This window comes from Scomber scombrus, chromosome 2 (assembly GCF_963691925.1).
Source record: "Scomber scombrus chromosome 2, fScoSco1.1, whole genome shotgun sequence".
NCBI classification, from domain to species: domain Eukaryota; kingdom Metazoa; phylum Chordata; class Actinopteri; order Scombriformes; family Scombridae; genus Scomber; species Scomber scombrus.
The window spans coordinates 25,820,926-25,835,458 of NC_084971.1; the positions used below are offsets into that span (position 1 = coordinate 25,820,926).

A 14,533-nucleotide genomic window follows, 5' to 3' on the forward strand; every position below is an offset into this window, starting at 1 on the left:
TTATTATCTGAAAACACAAATATTGAGTAGCATAACCATTGATGATATTGTTGATATATTCTGTTGTTCTCCTGTGGGCTGTACTGGCAGCAGTCGTACCCTTCTGAATGAATCACTATCAACATGAGATTGAGGTGATGCATCCATCAAATAACAATAATAATAATTTTGCATCACCGAAGTATAGTTGTCAAACCACTGTACAAAGCAGAACACGCATAACTGAAATGACGCTGTATCAGTGTTAACATTGGTAAACATTTAACTATTTATAAAATTCAGACAGCACAGACACTCACAACAAACATCAGGAAGCAGCTTCCTCTAAAACTAATAGAGTTCAAATGAGCAACTAATACTTTCAAAATGAGGTCGGGTTAGGGTAGAAATCTGATCACTGACCATGTTACTACAGTGCATGTAAAAGCAGTCTCACATTACCTGCATAACCTGATTTCACTCAGTAACTTGGTATTTTAAGTGCACGTAAATGTACTGAAAATCTATCAGAACCGAATAATCCACCATAATCCACAAATATGAAAGACACAATCTCTTACTGTTACTACCTATAATGCCTTGTCTTTGTTACCTCCCAGAGCTAATGTGTACATATAAAGATAGAGATCTAAACTCTGTTGCTCCACGGCTTCCAAATGTCCCATCCATTTAGACAACTCCACATAACATTCACTTTCAGGAGCATTCAGGAACCTGAATCCCCCCTACAGCTCCAACTCTTCCATGACGTGGTTGTCTTTTCAGATTACTAATAAGCCTTGCAGCTGTGAGGTGCTGAGATATCTCAATCCTAATGTAAACAAGTCTTCCCCGCTAAATGCCCTCTACTCGTTTTTACAAAGACTTGATGTATGTATAAATTGGCATAAGCTTAAATGGCCTCTCTTTGTTGCATTTGTCAAGTTCAACAGTATGGTAGTTGGACTACGCAGACTTTTAAATCCATTCAAGTTTTAAGTGGATTTATAAATGGAATTCCAAGCACTGCTTCCCTTCTCAATAAAAGGGGAGGGTCAGTAGCAAGCAGTGTTGCAAGACGTGGTTACAAAGAAAGGAACAAACAGCTTCCACTTCGATATACCAATCGCTTCTTAAACTCCCACATTCATGTGGCTTTTGGGCGTTCCACAGTTTGAATTTTATTGTATTGATGGCTTCACAAGAGCGTCTAACATTTGATGTTAGAATAATAAATGTTTGCAGTCTGTGTTAAGTTTTTTTCCGCTCACAAAAGACAAATAGCAAGTTTTCAAATAATATATTTTTGTGTCATTTCATCAACAACAACAACAACAAGTCTAAGTATTTCAAAGACTTTACAATTGAATGTCTAGCTACCCAGCGCATTCCCGATTGTCTGGAGTCACAGCTAAATGTGTGTCAAATAAATATGTGTGTCACTCTCAAGACTGCTAATCACAGCAGCAATGCCGGGCATGAACCAGCCCGACAATGTCCTAGACTCCTTAACTCTCTCCAGGCCTCCATTTTGGAGCAGTGGGTCTAGCGCTCAAGGACATGGTTGAGAGTGCCACTGCTACTTTGCTGTTGTTTTTCTCCCCCTCTCAAAACAGCATGGCTATAATTACTGTCGGCCCAGCGCTCAGCCCACGCCTGAGGATGGCTTTTGTGTGCGTACGTGTGTGTTTATATGTGTGTGTTGGGACAAAGCCTGTGGGTTAGAAGTGCAGACTTTTTTGGTGAGCTCTGGCTTACCAACCAATGATTTTACAGTTCCTTAACGTTTAGGTATAGATAGAGAGGTATGCACCTTTATTGGATGGAACACTTGTACCAGCGGCGACTATTGCTGGTAAGTGTGTATACTTTTTTAAGAATAACTTTAAGGATAAGTTTAAATAGATTATAATTTTGATGTAAGATTTTCTGAAAGTGGCATCAGTTCTTGGAGCGCTTGTGTGGGCTGCAAGTTTGAGCTGACAGCCTGTCAGACAAAAATGGAACAACAGCAAACAAAAAGCATTTTAATCCACAACACATCATGCATCAAAATAGCTTTATTCACCCAGAGTAGATGCAACGTATTCTTTGCGTTACTGATTGATGTTTGGTTCTCCTCTCTACATCTTGTAGCAGATGTTGGCCTCCATTCTCCATCAAAATTCCACTATAGAGCCTTAAAAAAATGTTTTAACCAGGGATCATAAAAAATTTAAGAAAATGCCACTAGCTGACACTTTGACAGGAGGAATCTGCAAAAGACGGATGCTCTCTCTTCTTTTGCATTCAATATGTGTCAAGAAAGTGTCGCCGCCCTGCTGTGAGAAGGTCGGCACCCTGCTGTTTCCTAAGGTGCGACTGTATTTAGAAAGAGTCCCGCTCATATGAAACATGCTCATATTTCCAACATCTTTCCATATGTGACACTATGGACAAATGATATCTGAGCGTGCTCACTACTTGAGGGTTTCTGTGAGTAACCACAAGGAAATACGAACCATCTAACGTTTTTGTTCCAGTTGAGTTTTGCTTTCCTGATTGTTTCCTCTCTCTTGTGCACTCTTTGTCGCTCTTAAAAAGGAGAGAAAGAGAGATTAAAGCTGAACCAGACAGAAGTGCGCTTTGAACATGCACGAGTAGTCATAAACAAACTGCAGTCAGTAACGTGCTACCCCATGTAGTTTACTCATCTTCATGCTGAAAATTATGTTGGTGAAATTGGACTGTAACGAAATCCAAATTTCTACTTTCCAAAATAGACTTTGGATAAAAGCCATTTGGTTTGCGATATGATTCCATTGGTTTTACTAATGCTATGTTTGTAGCTGAGATGTGCTTCCCTACTGGCAATATCCTGTTTTCTTTACAAGCTGTCTGTCTGTTATATCTGTATGTTATATCTTGCCAAGTTTTGATCAGGCAGCTGATTTGGAGAGATATGATAAATCAAAGCCCTTGACTGGGCATGGTTAATGGTTAATGTTGTCATCTGTATGCTGCTCTATGATATACAGAGAGGAGAGTGACCTAATACAGCACACAGGGGAGCTTAAAAACATTATCCATCAGCTCCAGCCTTGCTAAAGCACATGAATAATTAGTCAGTGCGGTCTGTTTTGATGTGGCACAGCAGAACTATTAACATTGATGGTAATAATCCATAGCTCGCAAGTCCTTGTAACTGATGCTGATCCTCAACTAACTTGCTTGCAGACATTCCAGCAGTTCATGTTGTAAACATACTAATCTTTACTTGTGTTGTCAATGTTGACAGAACTTAGGGGAGGTGTATGTAACACTGTCAGAACCTCAGGATAGCAGCAGATTCTTTTTTTTTCATATTTGCTCCTGCAGTCAATGCTATTTTATAATATATATTTAGGGCCCGAGCACTGAAAGTGCGAGGACCGATTTTAATTGTAAGGATTATTTTTCTGACTTTTTTTCTGACAAAGTGATCGCCTTTTTGACAGCCTAAACGTGGCCCAAAACTCACCAAAACTTGCAATCATGTCCGTTCTGGCGAAACATTTGATATTTTAAGGATCGTGGAAATGGGTGACGCAAAATGGCTCAAAAGCGCCCCCTAGAACATTTAAAAATTGAAGATTCAACTCAGATTGACGTAGACAAACAAAACTTGGTAGACATGCACATCATGTCAAGTCGCACCAAAAAGTCTCTTGGAGCCATACCATAACACCAACAGGAAGTCGGCCAATTTGAATCAAATTATTGATTTTGCTGCCGATCGTGGCATCATATTTGAGTGAACTTGTTCTAGGGATTTAATCCGACCAACGTTAAATTTGCACAGAATCATCTTGAGACATTGGAGATGAAAAGTTATCAAAAACGTTCTGATTAGGGATTCGGTTTGGGCGTGGCGTTGCCGACAATTTCCTTCTCCATACGATCCTTCGCCAAAAAGCAGGAAATCCTTATAACTCCTACAGACATTGTCCGATCTACACCAAATTAATCACGCATGTATAGGGTACCGCCCTGAACACGTCTATGCATCAATACTGTGTCATATACACAGCGCCACCTACTGGACACAGGAAGTCAGCCTCATATGACAAACATCCGATTTATATGAAATTTACAGGATGTGTTCTCCACATCATACACTACAACATGACATATAATTGGTGGGTGATCTCTAGCGCCACATAGTGGACACAGGCAGTATTATTTCACCAGATCATGCGACGTCAAATAAAAGCCTGCGTATGAAGACTTCTACCTATGCACCCTCCGACTGCGCCACAGCCCGACGTGCATGGGGGGCCGAGGGCCCGTTCATCGCTGCTTGCAGCTTTAATTAAATGTGTTGCCCTGTAAGTTAATGGAGAAAAAAAACATGATGTGCACATAAAGAAAAGTCTGGTTCTTATTTGGTGTTCTTTATTTTTATCTTACTGAATTTGAGTAGAGCTGTTCCTTCCTATCTCAATGAAGATTAAATAAAGCCTAAGAAAGAGAGGATGGGGGGCAGGGGGCAAACTTGCTCATATGCCTCAATTGCAGTGCTGAGGGAGGTCTATTTCAGGACCTGTAAGTTGTGGCCTGCTATTCTCGTTGCAGGCATATGTGCCATTGATGGGTTTGGGTTTCGGAAATCCTTTGCTTTATGCTAATCAGGCGCAGTGTGGCAAGCAGACAGTTCTGGTGCGGTTGTAGTTGGCATGTGTACTCTACACTCAGTGTCTCTACAAAGTTGCAATTACACTGGGAGTGAGGACAGAACGCTGCTTATAACATAGTCATGCAGCAAGATCCACCCCTCCTTTTCTTCTCTTTTCTTCCCTATGTTTGTGAATTTGATTCAAAATTGGATTAGCAACAAACTCAAGACTCAAGCTTGTTTTATTTTTACTTTTGTAAAAGCCTAGCTTAACAAAGTTCCTTTTGTGTGATTGATGTCACAAGACATCAATCCTCCTGCTTAAGCTGAATGATAGAGCTGAAAAAGACTCTTGAAACACTTCAACAAACAGCAGGATTTTTTTCTGAAGTTTGTTTTTCTGTGTTTCAAAAAGTACTCAGGACTGCGGGCTGTGTCTGACTGGCTGTCTATTTATTCAGCTTGTGGAAGAACTAAAAGCAGGGTGTTAAGGCTTTGCTGCTGTTTGGGCACTATTTGCAGAGCTTTGTGATATTTCACATATGTAAGACAGTGTGTGGTGGGCTGTCTGGCAACTTTGTTGACCAAAAACAGGGACAATTTACAGGGAGAACACTTCTCCAGATGCAAACACTTATCTCATAGGCGACTGATGAGCTCAGATTATGTCACCCAACTGTGAATGGAGGGATTGCTTTTTTAAGTTTTATCAATCCAACATTGTTAGTTTCTTTTGTATAGGCGCAGTGTAGTCAAAGTGTTTTTAATTAAGGGGGAGAAGACAACATCTAGTAATGTAGCAGCATATAACCAATCGATATGGGATTTGTGAGGCTTATAATATTGAAATTTGACAGTTTAAAAAATGTGGTAACTGTTAATGGCTGATATAATTTTTTTTTTATATATAACACATTACATGAACATTTAGGACAGAAATCCTTCTAACTTAAATAAAAATGTTATAAAAGAAAAAGTGCTTACTGAGGAATGAACCATGTAATGGAGAGACTGTATCTGAAGTACTTTAATCATATATTTTACATCTTTGTACTGACATTTCTTTTTACTTATTGTCTCAACATATAAAATAGAGCAATGCACACTTGTTCACTTGGTTGTTTCTCTATATAATTAATTCTGTATGTGTATAATTCATTTTCTTCTTCTTGATTGGTTCCAACAGGTCTGGTTACAACTACTTCAAGGAGACTTGACAGAGAGCAGCAAGATGAGCACATTCTTGAGGTAAGCTCTTTATTTTGGCAGATTTTCAACACCTATGGAAACAAACATTGGAGTAGGGTCAGTGTCAGCCTGTCTCATTTATGTGCGAAAATGAATTGGTAAGAGGATAACCAGAAACCATCAAGGTCAACAAATGTAGTTCTTAATATTAAAAAAATCTGTTTCTTAATGTTTTCCAGCCAGTTTTGGCTGAGTGCCGCATGTTATCAACAAAAACAAGTCTCGCTGCATGTGCAAGAAGGGACCTTTTGGAATAATTCCTCCTTGTGCTGGTTTCCGGATGGGGTAGGAGGGGAGTGGTGGGAGGCGTGCGGGAGATCGTGGTGACTGTTCCTTTGTTCTTTCCCACTGTTCCGTCTCGTGGATGGAGCAAGCTGGGACAGGAAACTGCCGTCAAACCAACAGGCCAATGTTTAAACTTGTGGGTTTTAATTGAGCCCGGCTCTGTTCTCTCCTGATACCTCCCTCCCTCTTTCTTGCCACAGAACCAAGGTTGATAATAGTTGTTTTAATTGTGTTTCCGGTGCTGACAGCGAGCAGATTGGACGGCTTTTAATTACCGTTAGAAGTTGCACCATTCAGTGATCACTGGGTGACGGTTAATGCTGGGTGCATCTGGTGCCAGAGCAGTGTTGTATTTCATACTCTGATTGTATATTACACTGCACTAATTGCATTATAGGATTGAGAATAAATGACAGGGATGCAAGTGGGGAGTAAAGGAAGACGGTTTTCCTTTAGTGGAATGTTTAGCTGATGAAATTGTCCTCTTGTTTGAGAAGTAAATAACAAAGTCGTAAGAAAAAATAATAAAATGTAATCTTTTGTACAACACCTGTTGAATTTGTAAAAGCCTCTGGATATCAGAGTCTGGAGGGGTTCCTATGCAAACTTTAAGACCCTCCATCTAGCGGTTTACTGTAGACATAGAATTGCTACTTCCAACATGTGGCTGAAAGCTGTTAAATTACTAGGTTGTAATTGGTGTCTTTGTGTCTGCAAAAAAAAAATAAAAAAATTGTTAATTCCCGCCTTAGCTGAGCTCATGAATGTTGTTCATTTGTCTCATTTGACAAAAGGCCTCCAGACAGACATTTAATAACCACATTAAACACTGAGCTCTGAGTCTAGTAGACTTTTATGTTAAGCCAAATTCAACACTCCTGGTCTCTTCATGCTAATATTTCTTTCTCTTGTAATGATTTTTACTGAAGATTATAATGATTAATCATAGATTGTAATCGCAGGGCACAAAGAACCCACATTTTTTAGAAAGATTACAAATGAAAAGTTTCTCTTGCGCATTAGTATTTAATATGTATATGTGTTTTAGGGGTAATTTAAAGCAAGCAATTTTGACCTAAATAGGAAGAAATTGGTTGAGTGAACACAGCCTTGAAGGAGGTGTAACCATGGCAACTTAAGAAGTTTGTGTGTGTTGGTCACCGGTTATTGGGAATCCAGCAGGAAGCTCTTTATTGGGCTGCACATTTATGGAGCAGCACAGACCCCTAAAGCCTACAATCTTCCCTCCCTACACACACACACACACACACATACACCTCACAGTGTATCCTCAGGGCAACTTATCGAGGACTAATCATGACTCAGAAGAATACATGTGTGTGTACATGCCTTTGTGTGTTGACTGGGTACTAGCCGAGCAAGGCACAATCAAGTCCTCGCTAGTTTGCTGAAGTTTTTGTGCTATCTTGTTGTAGAAGAAGAAACGAAGCATGTAGGGCCATTTGGAACATGTGGAGCAATTAGGGTGGGGGCTGTGTCAGCATTGTTTGCACCAAATGCCAAGAGGAGGTGGAGGGAGCACGGGGGGGCCTTCAGCTTTTATGATGAGACGGATGGGGGTTGGTAGTCGTGTGCCTGTGTGTGAAAGAGAGAGAGAGCTAAAAGGCAGAAAGGCAGCGGGGGAATTTGAGAAAAGGCAAAGCTGCTCTTGATGGTCTGAGTGTGGGCTCTAGCGGCAGGATGAGAGGCCTCCATTGGAGGGGGATGGGGGGGGGGGGGGGGGGGGGGGGGTAAATAGCAAAAGTGGGACATGCCAGGACATGCTGAGGATTCAGGCCTGGGACTGCGGAGAGAACATTATAATGGAAAAGCAGGGGTGAATGGGCTGTTCACATCTGTTGTTTGGAGCCTATCCCAGCATGCATTTGGCAAGATGCAGGGTACACTCTGGACAGGTTGCTAGTCTAGATTATTTCACTAGGATATTACATTCTACTCAGTCCATTTTTCAGATAAATCATTTAATCTATAAAATGTCAAAAAAATGTTGTCCATAACCAAATGATATTACATTTCCAATGCTAAAAAAATAGATGAAAACAACAAACCCTTACGTGAGAGAAGCTGAAACAATTTATGTAGCATTTTCCTTGATAAACGACTGAGCAAGTAATCCTACAACAAAGGAACACGGTCTATTTCTCTGTGTAGATTAAATAAAGAGCAAGTTGTGCAATGTAAACAAACCACCATTTAAACAACTGCTGTGGAACTGCTGAGTACCACCAATATTATAGCCAAGTGCAATATACATGTATTATTCTCAGTAACTAACAAACACGCAAAGTCGTGCACAGTTTATCTGGATTCCCAGGTTGTTTTAATAAACAACACTTGAATTAAAACAGTACTCACATGTGATCAGTCAGATTTAGCCAGAAGTTTTGCAACGGATAATGAGAGCATAATGGAACGTCTCAGTTTGCGGCTTCACAGCAGTGTTATGCAGATGCAAAGAGACACACTCCCTCTGGTGTAACTCCTCTGTCTTTTGTGCAGTTTGCCTAATTATCAAACAAAGGCTTTTGATAAACATGTTCCAAAGAGATGCATGTGGTGATGGATAGTTGTTGTATACTCAGGCATAGTAGTTGTGATTAGTTACTGATTGCTATTTATTATCATCTAATTTGATTTAATTTTAAACAGAGCACATTTTCAAGATATTTAAATATTAAGGGATATCAGACACCATCCCTACATAGGGTATATGAGGCCAAATAGCTCATATGATCATGATGGAAAACAGAAAACAGGATGGGCACCAACACATCCTCCCTGAGAGAGACATTCATGCTCAGGTTTCTTGTTATCCCATTTAATTAATTCAGCTCATGTGAGTAGCACAGACAGCTGCAGACACTGCGAGAAAACCAAAAACACATTACTTTAGTAATTGAAACTATGGAACCAAATGGTGTGTGCCTGGTCCTGGACTCCTGACTGTTTTTAGGAAAGCACTTAGCAGATGGTTTTAAATGACTGTGACATTTGTTCTGCCCTTCTACAGTATTTTGCGGCTTGAAGCTAGAAACGCTCACATCTCTGCCAGCACTGAGCTGCACAACCCTTCAACCCATTTTTTCTGGAACAAGATGAAAATTGTGTTTGTTTAGGTCAGCCTGTGGCTCTTTGCTTTTGATTAAACTCCTAAAACTGCGCACTGGAATGTCCGAAGACATGAGTGTCAAGTCTTTGCACAAATTACAAAGCGTTAGTGGGCCACTAGCAACACTTGATGTTATGACTTAAATTAAGGCCCCATTAATTCCCCCCCCCCCATTTCTGACACTATCTTTTCATACTGGGTGTCTCTGGGATTTATAAAAGAAAAGGGCTGTAACTCTCAATGTATATTAGCAGTGTACAATCTTCGTTTGCATATATGACACACTGCAGCAGAGTCAGTGCAGCTGGTGCTAACAAAATGAAGAGGTGCAGCTAATTTAAAATAATTAGCCTTGGCGGGTTGTCAGTGTTCCTGCCATGCAAACTGCAGTTATCATGATCACAGGCAAACATATTAAACATTTTTTTAGATTAGAGAAGTTTTCAATTCCCCATGGTAGCCTCCAGATAAAACAAACCACATTTACATAAATACACCAGCAGTACCTCCTCAGGGCAGAAACGAGTTCATTAATATCTAAAAAAAAAGAAAGAAAGAAAAATCTCATTCGCTTATTCAGATAATATTACATAACTTAATTTCAAAAGTAATTTTTCAATTTTAAGTACAATATGTATCAACTGATACTTGTAAGTAAGCCTTCTGATTTTGTCATGGTGTCTAAAAATACCCACAAACCACCAGTTTTGGGTGCTTTAAAAAAAACAGATAGTGTACCTTTTTGCATGAAATTAGATGAAACTGTTATAAATAAGCCATAATAGGGGCCCAAGAGTCTGAAAGCCCCAGAAGTATTGTCCTGCTCTTACATCTGACCTCACAAAAGTTGCTTGAACTTAACAATCTTGCAACCATGGGACCAAAATTGCTGGTTATTGAAGTCCAGCACTCTCTCCAGCCAGGCTGAAAAACAGCCTAAAATCCAATTTAGTCTTGTACTTTTCTGCTGGAAAGGTTGGTATATAAGACAGAGATTTTTTTGACAGGGAAGAAACTTGTTCTTTCTGTACTTCATGACTTGTGTTTGACTGGATTCATTCATTATACCATGTAGATCGTATTATTGAGTTCAAGAAAATAAAGCAAACAAATAATCTCCAGTATAGAAAAGAGTAAGGCTATTGGTTTCTTCCTGAAAAGGGTGATTTAAAAAAAACATTGTCAGCAAGTCTCAAAGCGAACTGCCTTAAATTTTGGCAGCACGCTGACTCGCTGAGAAAGAAATGGAATGAAAGGATGATGAAGGGAAAAAGCAAGCTTCCTGTTTTACTCTACTTTGACTAATTTAAGGCTTTGGAATGATGAATTTCTAACACAGCTGTCTTGAAGCTTTACACATTCCCATGATAGTTGTACATAACATTCAGTGGTAGTTTTCTAAACTTTTGTACATATTTCATTGCTTCTTGTCCAAAATCCAGCACTGTATCTATTGTTGTCTAAAGTGTGTCTATGTGTGATCAGAAAAGAAAACAAACAAAAACTTTACTGTTTCAGATGATATTTGTCCTTTTGTTGTTATCCCAAAGCCTTAAGACCATATACTGCCTGGTCTGAAGTCTTTCTCCTTTCTCCTCAGATCACCGTCACTGACCACGGCGTTCCTGCTAAATCCACCACTGTCCGCGTCATCGTCCAAGTCCTCGATGAGAATGACAACAGGCCGTTGTTCCTGGAGAAAATCTATAAGATCAAGCTCCCTGAGCGGGAGAGGCCAGAGCGAGAGAGAGCGATGAAGAGAGACCCGGTGTATCGAGTCATTGCATCGGACCGTGATGAGGGACCTAATGCTGAGATCTCATACAGCATTGAGGAGGGGGATGAACATGGCAAGTTCTTCATTGAACCCAAGACTGGCCTGGTGTCATCCAAGAAGTTCTCTTCAGCCGGAGAATATGACATTCTTACAGTAAGTATATGATTCCAGGGCTTCATGCTGTCCTCAGCCTGCGACTCTCTCAGTGAGCAGTGCATTCTTACAACAGATGATTCTTTATTGTTTTGTTGTTTTATTCCCCTCTTCGTCCCATGTTTTCTATCCCTCTTTGTTTCTCTGCTTTTGTGTGAAAATGCAGTAAAAAAAAGACTGTAAGAGAAACCAACAACTAATTGGTCCACAGACATCATGTTGGTCAGCAAGTGCAGAAGAAAGTTTGTGGCAAAAGCAACCATTTAAAATGTTAGCGAGCATGTTGCAAACAGCAGTCTGCAGTATCCAATAAGGATGTGATTGTAACACTGTCATAATGTGTGTGGTAGGATGTATGTCCTACATATGCATGTTCTCTTTTTCATCATGGTGCTCTGGTGCCTTTGTCATGGAGAGCCAATTTGTCAATAATTGATGGGACTTGTCTTTATGGCTGTCAGCAAACCTTGTCACAGTGTTCAGCACTTGACAAGATTATTTTCCACTCATCATGACAGATGATGTTGAAGAGTATCTTAAGATTACTGAATTGTAAATGTTTTATAAATGTGTAAATTAATGTCAGTCGTCCAGCTGTGAGGCAAAAAAGCAGGAATATTACATCTGCTTTAGTCAGCATAGCTTGCTGTCAAAACAATGCTGATACAATTAGTGTATTTTTTTATACTGATTTTGTCTCCACTCTCCACACATCCAAATGTTTTGTTTCCTGCTGTAAGAAAATGCTGCTCACCACAGTTTACAGTAATTGAGCTCCTGACAAAGGGCTGAATCACAAAAGAATACCACAATAGGTTTTATTATTCAAATTGCCATAAGCACAGCTGAGAGTATGGGGATGCTTTTATGCCTTACTATATAAAATCTCTTCAAACAATATATATATATATATATATATATACATATATATATAACTGTATATTTACTTCTGAGGAGTTTCAGACGGACAATCCACCAGAGAGCTGTGTACAAACTCATTTGTAACAGAAATGTTGCATAACACTGTGTGACAGAGTCGTCCATTCTCTGTCTCTCTCAGATTAAAGCCGTCGACAATGGACGTCCTCAGAAATCCTCCACTTGTCGCCTGCATATCGAGTGGATTCCCAAACCCGAAGTGCCAGCAGATGCAGCTCCCCTGCTTTTCGAAGAGTCCCCCTTCATCTTCTCTGTAATGGAAAGTGACCCTGTGGCACACATGGTGGGCGTCGTAGCCACCGAATCCTCTGATGTTCCTGTGTGGTTTGAAATCACAGGTACTGCTTCCTACACATGCATCTGAGTCGTTGTGTGTGTGCATGCATTCAGTAGAAATATTATGTGTCATAGAAATGCTTCATAGGTAGAAAAAATCTACCTACGGGCCCAAAAAACGACTAACTTAGTGTTGAAATGGCTGGGAAATAAGGGGAAAAAACACTTAATTTAAGACTTTATTCCAATTAATGTTAATGTTCTAATGTTTATTCTAATGTCTAACTTTCACTAATGTTAACCAGTATGTAAAGATTCATTATGATTTAAAAAAAGAATATTTTGGCATTTTGGGAAATACCAAAACATCATCCTTATATAAACATATAGGGTGAACAACATATACTTTTGAGAATTTTTGAGGCTATGTTCCAAGGCTGGATCTTTAGTTATATGCCTTATTAGAAATGTCAGTGATTTTAAATGAGAATCTGGGAGTTCCAGTTTATTTGATCTGTTGATACCTGTCTGAACACTAAATATGAACTAGTAGGTGATAAACTTTGTCTTAAGACTGGAAGCAGGGGAAATAGCTAGCCTGGTTCTGTCCAAAGTCAAAAAATCATCCTACCAGCAGTCTTAACTTTACAAATTAACACACTATATCTTGTTTGTTTAATCCTACTAACAACAAAAAGAAATTTAAAAATGACACCTGGCAGTTTTACTGGGAAAATGTTTAAGCTGTGCCCCCAACTTCCTTTCTTTATGCTAAGCTAAGCTAACTGCCTGCTGGTTTTAGTTTCATATTTAGTGTACAGACATGAGAGTGGAATTTTCAGGCTAGTTTCAGCTGCTTCCAGTCTTTATGCTAAGTTAAGCTAACCAGCTAAAGGTGGCAGCTTCATATTTAGCATAAAGCCATACGTGTGGTATCAATCTTTGTGTTCAATGGGCAAGAAAGCGAATAAGTCACATTTTCCAAAATGTCAAACTACTTCTGTTAAGAATGGAAAGTTACATTTTCTATTGGAATTCTTAGAAAATAGGACTGTATTATGTATCAATAAATAACAAACGGGGACTATTTTATAGCCTTGTGTGTGTTAGCCAATGTATGTTGAACACTTAATTAGTCCTTTCTTGAATGTTTGTGTGTTTTCTTTAACGTATGATAGGCACTGTATGCATGAGAAGACTTAAATTGACTCCTTTCAAAAATGCTTGCCTCTCCTCCCTTCCTCTCACCCTTTCCTCCATCTAATCAATGTCTGACTGACATGTCTCTTTTCTTCTTTCTCTGTGTGCTCTGCAACTGCTTTCCTTTTTCTCTGGAATGTTCTGTTTGGTTGGATTTTTGCAAGACGGCATAGAGGATACTGAGATGTTTTACATCCTTCAGATGGCTTGTGACCACAACTGTACAGCAGAAGGTAGCTGCTGGGATCTCCTAATAGGCATTGCTGTATTAAGAGATCATCCTTCATTGTGTGTTAGTTCTGCCTGTTGGCTGTCGTTGAATCGTATTGTGCCACATTTTGCCTTAAACCTGTGACCTGATTAAAAGGGCCAAAAAAACATCCTCTTCATACCTTGTGTGAATTAGAGCTCTTTTTTAAATCCACTATGGTTTATTCTTGAGAGTGTGTTATCCTTTTATAGTGTATATTGTGTTGTCATACATTCATCATTTTGCATTGTTGTGAAAATAGCTGTTATGTGGATTTTGTCAAAATGAAAAATGCATTTATACTGATTGTTAATGACATCAAAATGAGTGTATTTATTCATAAATTGGTTGTGTGTGTCTCTCAGTGCCCCCATTTAGTGTTTGTGTAACCTTGCTACATGCGCACACCTAAGTGATGATTTGTCGCTAATCTTTTGTCCTTCCTTGTTGTTTGCACACACCAAAAAAAATCCACAGGTGGTAATTATGACAGCCGCTTTGACGTGGGCAAGGCCAGTGGAACCTTGATTGTAGCACGGCCCCTGGACGCTGAGCAGAAATCAAATTACAACCTGACGGTGGAAGCCACAGATGGGACACGAACTGTCAGCACCCAGGTAATTGAAACACTAATGAAACGGTTGGAAGCTGATGAGGCAGTTG

General features: G+C 39.6%; 1 protein-coding gene across 2 annotated transcripts in view; it reads left to right on the forward strand.

The window, feature by feature from the left end:
* fat1a (FAT atypical cadherin 1a) overlaps positions 1–14,533 on the forward strand; it is a 72,628-nt gene that overhangs the window by 23,786 nt on the left and 34,309 nt on the right. For both annotated transcript variants that reach the window (XM_062433651.1, XM_062433643.1), the window contains exons 4-7: positions 5,799–5,860; positions 10,876–11,205; positions 12,266–12,482; positions 14,348–14,487. In XM_062433651.1, the coding sequence (XP_062289635.1) occupies positions 5,799–5,860; positions 10,876–11,205; positions 12,266–12,482; positions 14,348–14,487 (749 nt within the window). The remainder of the gene's footprint in view (positions 1–5,798; positions 5,861–10,875; positions 11,206–12,265; positions 12,483–14,347; positions 14,488–14,533) is intronic.